Source organism: Pseudorasbora parva, chromosome 4, assembly GCF_024679245.1.
Source record: "Pseudorasbora parva isolate DD20220531a chromosome 4, ASM2467924v1, whole genome shotgun sequence".
Taxonomy (NCBI): Eukaryota; Metazoa; Chordata; class Actinopteri; order Cypriniformes; family Gobionidae; genus Pseudorasbora; species Pseudorasbora parva.
In genome coordinates, this window is record NC_090175.1 from 22,613,276 (window position 1) to 22,628,158 (window position 14,883).

General features: G+C 38.1%; 1 protein-coding gene across 1 annotated transcript; it reads right to left on the reverse strand.

Annotated features, from left to right (window-relative positions):
• Positions 1 to 8,848: 8,848 nt before the first annotated feature.
• Positions 8,849 to 14,486, reverse strand: spcs3 (signal peptidase complex subunit 3). Its single transcript, XM_067441305.1, has 5 exons — positions 14,230 to 14,486; positions 13,759 to 13,834; positions 13,488 to 13,562; positions 13,248 to 13,363; positions 8,849 to 9,063 (listed from the first exon to the last, which is right to left on the reverse strand). Exons 1-5 carry the CDS (start codon positions 14,370 to 14,372, stop codon positions 8,931 to 8,933), a joined length of 543 nt encoding a protein of 180 aa, XP_067297406.1. The 5' UTR covers positions 14,373 to 14,486; the 3' UTR covers positions 8,849 to 8,930.
• Between the last annotated feature and the right edge of the window lie 397 nt (positions 14,487 to 14,883).

Below are 14,883 nucleotides of genomic sequence, written 5' to 3' on the forward strand. Positions count from 1 at the left end.
TCAGACCGGCCCGCCTGGCACCAATAACCATGCCATGGTAAAAATTGCTTAAATCAGCTTTGTTTCCCATTCTGACATTCAGTTTGGAGTTCAGGAGATTGTCTTGACCAGGACCACACCCCTAAATGCATTGAAGCAACTGCCATGTGATTGGTTGATTAGATAATTGCATAAATGAGAAATTGAACAGGTGTTCCTAATAATCCTTTAGGTGAGTGTTAGGGCTGTGAATCTTTGGGTACGCAGCGAATCGATTCAATTCATGATTCATAGGTTTTCGATTCGATTCAAGAAAGATTTTTGCCAATTCAGACCGATTCGATTCGAGACGATTCACATTAAAATTCGATACGATTCGATTAATTCGATTCGATTATACATTTTCTTATATGCATTCATAGGATTATTAAAATGCTTCCCCTAATTTGTCTTAGTCAGGGTGTGAATTACACAGCGGTCTTCAGAGGTCAGAGAGTCGGCAACAAACCCAGAAACACTTTACAATAAGGTTCATTAGTTAGCACTAATGATGAACTGCTCTTATAAAGCATTTATTTATCGATGAACTGCTCTTATAAAGCATTTATTTATCTTTGTTAATATTACTTTTACCATTTACTAATGCATTATTAAAATCTTGGTAACATTAGTTAATGCACTGTGAACTAACATGAACAAACCATGAACAGCTGTATTTATATTAATTAATGTTAACAAAAGATGAACTAATGCTGAACAGAGGTGTTGTTCATGGTTAGTTCATGTTAACTAATGCATTAACTAATGAAACATTGTAAAGTGTTACCAAAAAAAAAAAAAAAAAAACAGTTACACTTTACAATAAGCTTCATTAGTTTCCATTTGTGTGCTACTGCACCTCCCTGTGTGTGCAATTTTGTTGGTCAAACGCAGTCATTTGCAGTTGCCTCAAAATAACAACGTGCCAACAATGCACCTGAACACACCTCATTTTCAGACCAGCACGCCAATGGGTGAACAGATGGAGCGAGTGCATTTGCTTTTTTAAACAATGTGACGGGGACATGAAAATGATAACTGTATCAGGTTGAAACCAGCAAAAAACACTTGCGTTCCACCAGCCGTCGCATTGGGCCGGGTGTATGATAGGGCCCTATGTGTCAGTGTAATGCATATTCTGCTTCAGTTTAGTTGATTGTGTTTTAGTACTTTTTTCCTGTTCTACGAATGAACTAGCTTGACAAGCCAGACCCGCATCAAGATGTTTGGTCTGGAAACTCACCATTGACAGGGCTCAATCCAAGGGGCGGGATAAACGGTTGTCTTTCACACTCCCTCTGCACGCGATATGATAGTGCTACACCAACCAGAGCAATGAAGGTGAAACAGAGCTCGTTGATAGATTAAAGATTCGCCGTATCTGGTCAGGAAAACTCCGAACACATCTTCCCTTCTTAAAAATGACTTCAGTGCCGTTTTTTGTTCTTTTCTCAGAGAAAAGCTTAACTCCAAGTCTTCCAGAGTCGTGGTCAAAGCTGATTCGAAAGACCGCCGTTCGCCAGTTTCTGTGTTTACTAGAAGCACACAAACGCAACTCGGCTGTCGTCATTATGGCCCCGCCCACCGACTCTATACACGATGTGATTGGCCCGGCAAGAGTTTGGTGATTACAGCTCAGAAGGGTATTGAGAGTTGCTAGACGACACTCGCGGGCAGATTAAATTTGCTGCCGCTAGGGTGCGTCTAGATTTCTAGGCTAGGAATGAACAGGAATGAAAGTTCCATGTGCTTATTAGTTTCCATAGTTCTTCATTTACGCACCTGTTATGTTTTATGACTATTACTCAGTCTGTGTATTTAGGCATTCGCGTATTCGTTGTTCATTTAGTGTGGATTTCCTGAGTGATCTTTTTTAGTTTATTAAATACCATTTCTTCGAATCTCCTCATGCTGTACGCTTTACAGCCACACAGAGCTGTAACAGTCAGACTCCTCAAATGGTATTAGATCTGTTGCCAGTGACCTCAGAGGACAGATCACTGCTATTGCAAAGCAGGGAAACCTTTGTTGTGTTGTCAAAGTATATAAGTAATGTTGTCTATGTAATATTTCAGCTCTAACCAAATTCGGGGATATGTTTTCCTACCGAATTCAAGAGGGGATAATGTTTTTTTAAACCACATATTCATCAAGCAACTCAGGGGATTTTAGATTTATAGTGAACACCACCTTCTTATGTGAAGACATGAAAAAACTGAAACTGTCTTCGAATGTTTTAAAAATAGGCTGAGCCACACTGGCCATAATGATCTTAAGTGTCAACATCAATTTATGTTTTAGTTCAATCAAAGTCTAGCAGTACAGCACTGAAAGTACATACTAAAATTAAATCCAGCCTCTAAGGTGAAATGAAAATTCCTCTCGTATTTCGTCCTTTTCCAGGCAATCATTTTTTATCATACAAGTTTGTTATTACCTTGACATTTTTCCAGACACTGTTGCATGATGTTCAATTTCATAATTTCAGGATTTCGTTTAAGCGAAACACTTTCTTGGAGCAAAAACAGTTTGTTGTCTGCTTGTCTCCTAGATACCTTAAGACAATAACATGTCTTGACTGAGTCCAAAAAACTCTTTCAAGGATGGCCAAATATCCTCAGAGGAGGGAAGGAAACTCTGTCAATTGCCCTGCTTTCCAGATTGTCAGATAGTCTTCATGCCACTGCGACCAGTTCACACCATATATTACATAAGAGTGCCCATTATTTACTATCATGCACTCTTCCTGCTATAGAAATTGTAGATGACTTATGACCTTTTTAAGGGGCGAGGCAGGAGCCACTGAGAATCCCATTATATGCGTTAGCTTGTGTTTCACTAGATGGGTGTGTGCTGGATAGGGCGGACAATAATGAAATAAGTGTGTGAAATCACAGCCCTCATAATGTAAGAGTTGTGCAAATACATTATGCCTACACAATTTGTCTTTGTGTATGGTTTAAGCTTATTGTATATTATTGGAGAATATCAGAATTCACCGTGTTTATAAATCAGTACGTAAAATTACCGGATAACATATTGCTTCAAAAAAAAAAAAAAAATCTGAAATGCGCATCCAATGGACTTTATCCAATAAGGCCACACAAAAGTTGGAAGCGACGCAGCTAAAGCAGGTAGGTCACATGACAACATGATGAATGTTGTATGTCAGGATTACATTAGCACTACACACATTCATACTCTACAGAATATACTTATTCACATACAGTACTTATTCACTCAGAATATGAGATTTTGGATGCAGCCAGTCACTTGTTCCTGAACATGATATTCAGAGAAGAGGAACCAGGTTGTATGCACACACCTTGTCCTTTAACAGATGGTTATGGAGAATGAAGGTAACACTTGGATGGAGGTAAACAAAGGAGAATGAGAAATTGCTGGACAATCAAATAAGTAGTCTGTGTATCACCAACAAGACCAGACAAATGATTGTGCGCTTAAATAGGAATGAGGATGAAGCTGCAGATGAGTGTGTGTGGGATTATGAAGTGCATGCAGTGTTAAGAAGGATGCTGGGATGTGAAGCCCAGAAATGACCGGTGACCATGTGACTGTACCAGTAGTCTCCCCTCCTAGAGGAGCATCCTCACTCCCTAAACTTGGGTGGGAGGGCGGGCGCCCTAGAGGCCAACTAGGAGAGGTCCAGGCAGGACGGAAAGCCTCTAGGGTGGTGTCGGAAGCCCAGGAGACCATGGAGGTGCTGGAAGCTCAGGGAACCAGGGCGGTAATGGCCGTTTAGGTAGCCATGGGGACTCCGGCAGTTCAGGGAGCAATGCTGGCGGCCCAGGGCAGCACAGACCATTCAGGAACGGCCTCCTCGGCCATGTCCAGGATGGCCTCTGCTAACTGATAGCCCCCCAAAAAAGTTGCCAACTTTTTTGAGCAAGAGCTACCAACTTTTGGAGAAAGTTCCTTGGCTGGAGTCCCCTCTGGACTGGGGACAGGAGACAGAGTCCTCTCTAACTGCAGAGCCGCAACGCTGATGAATGGAAAAGAAGCAGGGTCTCAAACGCAACACTGAAAAAGCTTTGAGACATGGCGCAACAGTCAAAGACGATCATTTTGTGCATATTGGTTATTAAAGGTTAAGCTCTGAGTAATAACATCATCTTCATAAGTCTATATAATTGACCCAAAGCAGACTTCTTACGTCATCGCGTTCTGACCTCAGAAGTGCAAAATGCAAATAAAGTTAATCTTCATTCCGCGTTCACACATAGCACATTACCGGTAATGTTACAACTTCCCTTGCTGGTAAATAGCTGGAACCAATTTACCAGTTTTTTTTTTTTAAAAGATCCCATTCACACACCATCTGTTTCCGGTTATTTACCAGTAAAAGACTGCATGTGTGAAAGGGGCTAATGACAATATCAGATTCAAGGACCGGAGGTATCCACTGCATGTATGTATATGTATGTATGTATAGAGTCTGGGATCGTGACGTAAGCAACGCAATGCATTTTGGGACTTTAGGTCACGGAGGCCGCTGTCTATACTGTGTTGTATAGGAAATTGATGCTTTTAGTTCTAAAAGTAGAACTAATTCAGCTAAAAACAGTTACAATGGTGAACGCGTGTTGTGTCATTAACTGTCATAATCGCACTCACGACCGGAGTGGAAACCTAATCGCAAATGGTGTGTGATTGTTTAGCTTTCCCTCCTGGAAACAGCACATTGGATCTCATTCGTGGACTTTAGGACACAGACACTACATAGCAAATGTGTAGTAGTGAAGATAGACGTAAAAACTTGTGTTAGATAGTTAAAAACACATTCTAATGGTGTACGCTTGCTGTGTTATGGACTGCTATAGCCGCTCTCGTGAACTGCGTGGGGGTAAAAACCCTGACGTGCAATTTGTCAGTTTACCAGCTTGGAAACAACAGGTGAAGGTGAAAGTAAACCTCAATGAAAATAAACAGCTTATACAAAATGTGTCTTTATAATTTGTGTTTATTTATTTAATATTCAAACCCGATATATTACAGATTTATGATTTCTGAACCGCAGATGCGTAACGTTACGCCATAAATAATGTAAACACATCTGGAAATTCTTCATTGCTTCTCTCAGTAGAAGGACTTGTACTTGCACCTTTTAAGTCCCGTAAAACTGTTTAGTACTGTAACTTAGGCTAAAGTTGCGTTCACAATTCGAATCATTTTGCATTACATCAAAGCTGCATTACAGGCCATACTCTCATATGTTATCCCGTATGATTACGTTACGCTATGGAATTGCGATATGATATATGTTGATTAAACAAATGACCCACAGGCTGAGATCAAGCAATATTATTTTAAATATCAGATACAGACCTTTTCGTTAGGCTATATTAAAAAAAACTGCAAAAGAGAAATCAATGTGTAGTCCTGTGTGTGATGCGATAGACGGCCGTATGATTTCTGATTGTATGAAATGAGATGAATATCTGCAATGTCCTGGCATTACGACTGAGTGCTCATGTACGCAAGAGATTTAAATATTAGTAGATTCATTCCAAGTGAGTGCAAGCATTTCTTAAATAACGTGAATACAGTCGTTTTTTCTCTAGTGATTCGTATTTGTTATCATTGTACGCTCATGAGCGTGACCTAAAACATGGCGGCGACTGCCCAGAATGCAACGCGCAGTGACGTTGATTCCCAGACTCTATATGTATATATATATATATCTTACATTTTTCCATTAAAAAGGCCAGATTCAGTCTGACACTGCAGCAACATGAGTTTTGGCATTTTCAGGTAGGAAACTAAAGGTTTGAGTTTAGCAAATAGCATCGTTCTCCTGAGACGCTGCTAAAGCACAATACGTGCATGTAATACTTAAAGTCTTCTGAAGCTTGTTGGAGTCTTAGCAAGGAAAACAGACACCTTTGAACTCTGGTGATTCAGATAGCCCCGCTCCTCAAATGTGTTTTCCTGAAGATCCTTTGCACTCCGTACTCTCCCCTCAAGTCAAACAAGCACATACACTGAATCAGCTACGGCTGGAAAGGAAATATCGAGTGATTGTTGTTGAGACGGACCATTTTCATTTCAGAGAAGAAGGCAAAACATAAATTGCCAATAGTCAACTGGCCAAAACATTGTATAGAGAAACACGGACAATACGACAGTGGAATTTGCAGGAAGACCACACAATAATCTATTCTAAGCAAGGAATTTGTTATTTAATTTACAATGTCTATACCTGCATGCTTTTGCTTCAATGTTAAATGAATCAGACAAGTGGAATGTGTAGCACAGAGGTTAGAAAAACATGCATTGATTAAACAAACCACAACAGTGCATCAGTGTGGCATGAATCTCTATCTCTCTAGGAAATGGCACAAAGCAGAATTCTTTAAATGCCACAGACGGACATCAACCCACAATAATGGCAAACACTACAATGAATTGCATTGGGAATTAGAGGAAAAGCATATGAGACAAAGCACAATTCACACAAACAGCATCTCCGGCATTCTGTTTGAAGGACTTCAACACAATGCATCTCTGCGCTCCGGTGGTGCTGCCAGCCACCTGACTTCAGAACAGGAATGAATGGTCATGGAATCGGTTATTAATTCCTGTTTACACAGTCTGCATCTATAAATACATGAACTGTGTTTTTTTGAATTGTGAATAGTCTATGTTGGAAAGAAACTGATAGGATTTATAGGAGTGGGAGAGAAAGCAAATGATGAAAAACATGGCAAGTATTTATTGTAAATGAGTCCACGAAAGGTTTTCGCTGCCATTTAATTAGTGAGATCTTTAAAAATTACATTATTTTAGCCTTCTTAACTCCAAAATAAATTAAATTCTGGGAGATTTGTCAACAGATTTTTTTTATTTTATTTTAAGCCGTATAGTGCAGAGGACATGTATTCCTTGGCAAACCAACAATAACCCCCATCTAAACATTTCAAAAAGTACAATCCGTTCAAATTAATTGGTGTCGTTTCATACATTTGGTTTTTCATTTCTCTAGAGAGAACAGCATTTTTAAACAAACACTTTGACTGTCAGAAGATGGGCAGTGTATTTAACAATCAATGCTTAACCCCAATGTGAATCAACACAATCGCACAAGCCAAAGGAGTATTTGTAAATTCTGTCATTAATCTGTCAGCTCAGCCTTGTGCTAAGCCAAACCTGACTTTCTTTTCTTTTTTCATGAAACAAAAACAGAGAAAAGTCTGATAATGAAAGTGACCAGGGGTTGTCATGCTTCAAAATAATAAAAACCATCAAAGAAGCAGTTCTTGTGAGCTCTATTTCATGCCTTCTGAAGCCATTTGATAGTTTTCTTCTGTATATTGAATCAGTTTTTCAATTTACAAGCCCTGTGATCGTCCTCATTGTTAGCCCCCCTCTTTGATCTGTTGGTGACATGCTTAGCTTTTAAAGAGACAGGGAGAAGTTCCAGCTATGTGATCCTCTGGTTTTGTTGTAGTATAAAATCCCTCTTATTCACCACAAACACCTCATTTTAAACCTCGGTTTGTGTTTTATTTAAGTGAAAATGCCCATAAACATTCTCCTTTGGTCCAAATAGCTAACATAAATGAGGGGGAATTTCCTCTTATTATTCAATCCTAAAATTATTTATATTACATATGTTCAGAAATTGAATTGAGTGCAAATATTTGGGCTATTTCCTTTTACATGCTCTTACTCAATGAGAAACCTTGATCTTATGTTTCTTGATACAAGGTTACCTTCACACATGCAGGAATGAGATGTACAGTGGGTTACATTCTCTCTCTCTCTCATCTGCACACACACACACACAAAAAATACTTCTTTACTAAACAGTGACTATTACATCATGTTTTTGGCACCGGGAGAAATAAATAAAACTGTATTTTAATTTAGTGTACTACTTTTAACCAAACTTAAAAATAATAAATATATAGGCTATTATATACATGTAGTTATGCATTATACAACATAGCAGTAATTGCTATTGGACAAACACATTACATTGCACAGTATTCCCTTTCTTGCACATTTTCATTCTATTTCTTGGTATTTCAGAAAGCTGTTGTGTGACAGGTATATTTGAGACAATTAAGATAACGCAAAATGCTATACTGTGCTTTCATTGTGTATGGACTGATGAGATGTTTTATCCATATTCACTGACTTTTTTCCAAGTGATTTTAGATTAAGGACAAATGACAACGCTATCATGCATGGAGTTGTTGTTTTTTTTTAAGGAGAGTGTGTTTACAGTTTTGCAGGATGTTTCTGGCACATTAGCTCAAAAGCAGTGTATGCCTTGGTATTGATTTAGTCACAGTGTGTATCCAATTAAAATACTGCAACTGACATAGTGTTCAAGTGCTGCCATCTGGTGACTGAATCTGGAAACTTTTTTGGGGGGTCAGCAATTTAGCAACAAACGCACTCCACACACCTGGTTGTAATTTTAAATAGGCTCAGAGACCATTATTATTTTGGATTAGGTGTGTTTGATTATAGTTGGAACCAATTTTTGCATGTAGATGCCTATCACATTTACAAAAACATGTAACCATGATCTGAACAGTCTCAGAAGAAAAGATTCTACAGAAAACTTTAAAGGGTTCTGTAACTTGCTTCATGTATAGCTTTTAGGGGGTTCCCATTATGGGATAGTTTAAAGGATTAATTTGTAATAAATGTTTTGATTTTAATTAAATTGTATTAAACAGCTCATGGACATACTTTATCGAAAATATTTTTAATGTTCACAGAATTAAATATGACTACCTAGCTCTTAATATTAGTATGTTGCAATAATTATCATAACCCACATAAGCAACAGCCAGTCTTTAAAACAATGTATTAACTTTTATTAAAACCCGTACAGAGCACAACATTTACAAATATGGTTTGGGGTGGACTGGAACAGTTCAGTAGCTCTTTGAGGTTTCATATGATTCAGGGAAGGCGAGACTCTTGTGTCCAGATCCCATGACCAATGGCAGGATTCCAGCATTTGGCACCACATTCCATGACAGGGTGAGAGTGATGTTCTTATTTGCCCTGTGTTTGGAGAGATATCAGAGAGATGTCCATTTCTAATTTTAAGTGTTACGTGTCAAATATTGGTAACACATTACAATGTTTTCATATGTTAACATTAGTTTAGTTAACTACATTAGTTCAAATGAACCAGCATTTAATAATATTTGTTAATTCAGCATTTTTCTAAAGTATCATTAGTAATGAAATAACATGACAAAATAATAGTATTTAATTTTTTTAACTAAAATTAAGGGGGAGGGGTTGAAATGCTGTTTCATGCATACTGAGCTTTTTACACTGTTAAAGACTTGGATTCCCATTCTAAACATGGACAAAGTTTCAAAAACTAAGTTGGACGTTTGATGGAGTATTTCTGTGTCAAAAATACTCCTTCTGATTTCAAGTTTCGGAGAGTTTTTTTCGAGTATGGGTCCGCTTGACGTCTACTGTTCGGAATGTCCTTATATGTGCCGTACAGGCTCTTCTCCCGGAAGGGTGCGCGCGAGCGACCAGAGCGAGAGACCAAATGCAAGCCCATAAACACTGCTCTCAAGGTGCAGATCCACTCGTCCGTGCAACACTTCTGACGCGCCGCGCTCCACTTTATTCCTATGGGTGACGTCAAACGACTTTAATGCGCCCGCATTACATTCCGGGAAGGCAGCGCTGCATTTGAACCGATTTGAACGCAGAAATAACGAGAAGCGTCACAACATCAGGCTTCAGTCATGCCGCAAAAGTGGATCTCCACGGTCACTGCTGTCTCAGGACTTCACGTGATCAACAATGTTACCAAAGAAGTGTGTTTTTGACGGATTGGTCCCAACGATAAAGGTTCACGGTCGTGCTTTGGAAGCAGGCGGTGAGTAAAACTCCTTCAAATGTCTATGTTGTTGGCTATCGTCGCATAAGTAAACATCAGTAAACAGCACGATCATGTATAACGTTAGTTAATTTATCAATGGAGCATGTGATCTATGGTGTGTGTTTATATACATTTGTTTAGCTGACCACTATAGGTGTCAGTTTGTTTATTGTAAAACCACCCAAACATAAACCTAGGGGACGTTCTCACAAAGCGTGCTTCTTCATTCAAATGCGCTAACGTTACTCCATTGTTTTTTTATACACTATCTGACGTGCAAAACTGTTTTGCTCGCTACTGCTAAGGTTTAGTCGCATACAATAGTCCATAAACAAAATCATGTCCTCATAAACCACGAGTAAACCCACACAACTGTTGACAGGCCACTACAGTACATACCACAGAGACGGACCGGTTCAATTTATTTCAGCCTCCGGATCTGATTCTGGATCATATCTGTATTAGTTGAATCTGATTGATAGCCATGGTTTATTTAGGGTAACGTTTTCTTTTCCACGCTTGAGGATGTCGCAGCTTTCAGATGCTCTCATGCAGTAGCTGCGCACGCTTGTGATTCTTTAGCTCCGCCCACACGATATGCCTCCATCCGCTCTGTTTTTTTCAGAAAGACTCGTACAGCCTATCTTTCTTTTATAAATATAATAAAACTAAAGATTTTTCGGAGATATGAAGGAGGCAATGCTACTCTATAGGTACTCAAGATTGACATGAGTGACTGAAACTCAGTGTTTCACCCCCCCCTTTAACAAACATTAATACATTCTGTGAAATTATACATTGCTACTTGATTGTTTATTTTAGCTAATGCATTAATGTTAACAAATGAGACCTTATTGTAAAGTGTTAACCAAATATCTATCCCAAGGAAGGTTCACACATTCTATATATTCTTTTGAGTTTTATTCAACCGAGTAGTAGATGTGACGCATTTTATTTTGTAATGTCTCTTACTGTTTTACTTATGAGAAATCTGATTGACATTTTAATTAAAATGTGTTATTTCCCAATATCAGATCTATCAGAAGAGAATTACAACTGAAATATGCATCACTCATATTTCAGTTGTAAGACTCAAAGATCTGGGGACGTATTCACAAAACATCTTAGGGCTAAAAGTAGCTTTTAACTTACCGATTTAGGAGAAATTCTTAAAAAATGATGGGCGTGTCAGGCTTTCACAAAGCATAAAAAAGCCTAAATCTGTGAAACATTAGGAGTAGCGAAGAGGACTCCTAAGTCACTAAGACCAAATCACAAACAATCCTAATGGCTGTTGCTGTTCCTTTCTCCCTTCCACTTTGCTTCATGTCTACTCACTATCCTATCATAACTAAAAGGCAAAAATGCCAGAAATAATAAATATTATTTCTTTAAAGGTCCCGTTCTTCGCGATTCCATCTTTCAAACTTTAGTTAGTGTGTAATGTTGCTGTTAGAGCATAAATAATACCTGTAAAATTATAAAGCTCAAAGTTCAATGCCAAGCGAGATATTTTATTTAACAGAAGTTCCCTTTCTAAGTCTACAGCGAACGGCCGGTTTGGACTACACCCCTACACTTCCTTCAGGAATGATGTCACTAGAACCGTTTGTTGACTAACCCTCCACCCACAAGAACAATCAAAAAAGGGGGCTGGTCTTGTTGCTCTCCCACGTGGAGAAGAGCACACATTCAGCTTGCATCTCTCCGTTATGGTAAGAGGCGGGACCTTTTCCGGGCAAAGTGCGCTAAGCTGCTGTCCAATTACAACACGGGAAGCGCTGGCCCAATCAGAACTCGTTACGTTTCTGAAGGAGGGACTTCATAGAACAAGGAAATCATCAGGCCGTTTTTAGGACAGAAAACAGCGCTGTACAGATAAGTCAATTGTGTGAAAAATACTGTTTTTTTAAACGTGAAACATGAACTCATGTTATATTGCACACTGTAAACATAATCAAAGCTTCGAAAACATGCGAAGAATGGGACCTTTAATAAATTAAAAAGAAAATGTCTGATTACCAGTGGCAGTTGTTTCACAAATTTACACTTATAAATGATCAGATAGAGTGAAATACGCATGTTTGCTGTATTGCCCGAGAGGATTGAGAGCTCCGAGCTGGGAATTTAGTCAGAACCCAGAATGCTCCCCTGAATCCCCGGCTGGGCCGAGAGTGAGGAGACAAGGTGGCGGAGGAATGCAGAAAACTGTCGAGGAAACTAGGTGAGTCAGCTGTGTATACTGTAAGTCTCCTCTCGAGCTGATTAGATAGCGCTCCTCCAAAACTTTGTTTATTAAATATCCTTTATGACTTGAATTCTGTAATCTGTCTGTAATGTCAGAGAGATGCTGAAAATTAGCTGAACATATACTTGTTTAACTACTGACGCTTAGCTAACTTTTTAAAATCGTTATTTGAATATGGCAACATTCTTATTTTAAGATATTTAGTTGAGTATGGCAACTTGATACCTCGTTCTAAAATAGGCTATTTCTATTAAATCACTGACACAGAGACCCCTGACCTATGCAGCCAATCACTGTGGTTATATTAAGCGTGCTGACATCATCCATAGCTATGACGTCAACCCGCACTTTCTCTTAGCTTAAAGGGATAGTTCACCCAAAAATGAAAATTCTGTCATCATATACTCACTATTATGGTGTGCTTATGTGCTTGGTATGTGATGTGTTATCTGCTTGGTTACAAACATTCTTCCAAATCTTCTTTTGTGCTCATTTTTGGGTGAACTATCCTTTTAAGACTTCATTATTCCTAAGTAAAAGTTGATCTCAGCAGCTTTGTGAATATGTTTTAAGAGAGAATTCTTAACTAACAACTTTTACTGCAATTTAGGAGAACTCTTAGTGGTAAGATCAAATGTTTTGTGAATACAACCCCTGATATTTCGAAATAGTTCAATTTAAATTTAATTTTAAATAATTTATTGTAAAAGTTATATATGAAAGCTTTTATACACTACTGTTGAAAAGTTTGGGAACAGTAAGATTTTTTTTTTTTTTTTTTTATAAAGAAATCAATACTTTTATTGAGAAAGGATGCATTAAATTGATCAAAGGTTCCAGTAAAGACATTTATAATGTAACAAAATCTGAAGAATGGTGTAATGATGCTGAAAGTTCAGTGTTGCATCCCAGGAATAAATTGTATTTACTATAAATTCAAATAGAAAACAGTTATTTTAAATTTTGTGTGTGTGTGTGTGTGTGTGTGTGTGTGTGTGTGTGTGTGTGTGTGTGTGTGTGTGTGTGTGTGAGAGAGAGAGAGAGAGAATTAAAATGCACAGGTGAAATACTCTGAATGAAGCACCTAACCTTAAACCATTGCCATCATCAAAGAAGAAGTACTTGGATTTAACTTCCTTCAGGTTTAGTTTGGTGTTGTCACCTCTCAAGACAATCTTGTCCCATAGAACTACCTGGTTCAGCGCCTAACATGGGATAACATGGAACGCTTTATTGATGTGAAAAACACAAACAGGTCTACAACACAACAAACATTCACATATTTGTAATGCCCACTGACTCTCTGGAGAGACTGAAGTGTTAACTTACATTGCTTTTGGTAGAATATTCAGCAGTCAGGTAAAGAAAGAGCTCCTTTACGTTCCAGTCAAATATTGGCTGCAGATGTATTAAAGCATTTAAGGGAAATAATGCAAATTTAGTTCTAGTCAAATGCATTTAAACCGGAATTACATTAGTTATATGTAATTATTACAGAAACAGCTGAAAATCTGAAAAACTATGGCTTTGGGTAGAGTGACTTTACATCAACATGGAGGTAATTGTGTAACACTGCAGTGCTCTGTTCTATCAAAAGGATATTAGCAGAAAGGTCAAATGTCACAAAGCCCAAGTCACTCCTCTCTCGTGGTCCTGTGAAGTCGTCTACATTTTTACTGGAGGAAAAAAAATGAGACAAGATGAGAGACAGAAGACTTCAGCTATCTTAGATGTGTGAAACAGATGTAAAAGACGAAACTACATTCAATCATGCAACCACATGGCACACGCGCGCGCAAACACACACGTTTTATTAAGCGTTTCAATTTCAAAATACTGCTGAAAAAAGGCACATAAATAAGATTTTAATATTTAAATAATTTGCATAGCTGACGTGCTGCACTGCTATTGGCCACCGGCTCAGCATCTAACGTTACAAGACCAATATGCTGCACACACAAAAAATATGATTCTGGTGCCTTATATATAACAAATATATTTTAATGATCTTAACGTTGACTTTGTATTGAAGATTTGATCGCAAGCTCAGAAACAGTTGCAGTTAACTTACATCATGACTTTGGATACGTGTATATCCACCGGTACGCTTCTGTCTTTGAAAGCTGTTGTAACGAAGCATCCGAATGTGAGAGCTGCCATCACACTGAGAGAGAAGGCAAAGAGCGAGTTCGCCCTCGACAATACTGTATTCATGATTCAATCTCGTTAACAACTAACAATGTATTCCAAAACAAAGATATAAAGAAAAGCCCCGAGCTGAGGTTCAAATCAGGAAGTGAGGCAGTTAAAAGATGATTCGGAAGCAATATCTACTTCCTGCTTAATGTTAGAACGTACACATTGCCACCCAGTGGTCAGGAAGTGACATTGCCTTAATAGTCAAAGAGCAACGGGCACAAGCAATTTAAAAAAAGCAAATAGCACATTTGTACTACAGTATAAACAGTAAACACACACATTTATCCACAAAAAATACACATTATTACTACATTACTAAAACTAAATTTCTTTTACAAATATTACAATTCTTCTTTTCTATGTTATTATAAAAAAAATTTCTCCAAACAAAATTTATGAAATTTGACCTTGAATATTTTTTTCTTATGTAATAAATTGGAATAATAGGCCTATTTAGGCCTATTGTTTTCCTTCTGATGCAATTTTCCATTACACACCAAAAACATCTAGGCCTAAATGAAATGTC

Coding starts and splice junctions, on each gene's coding strand:
- spcs3 (XM_067441305.1), bottom strand. CDS start 14,372: ATGAATACAGTATTGTCGAGGGCGAACTCGCTCTTTGCCTTCTCTCTC. Junction 13,835..14,229: donor CACGTATCCAAAGTCATGAT/GTAAGTTAACTG, acceptor TTTTTCCTCCAG/TAAAAATGTAGACGACTTCA. Junction 13,563..13,758: donor CATTTGACCTTTCTGCTAAT/ATCCTTTTGATA, acceptor GCTTTAATACAT/CTGCAGCCAATATTTGACTG.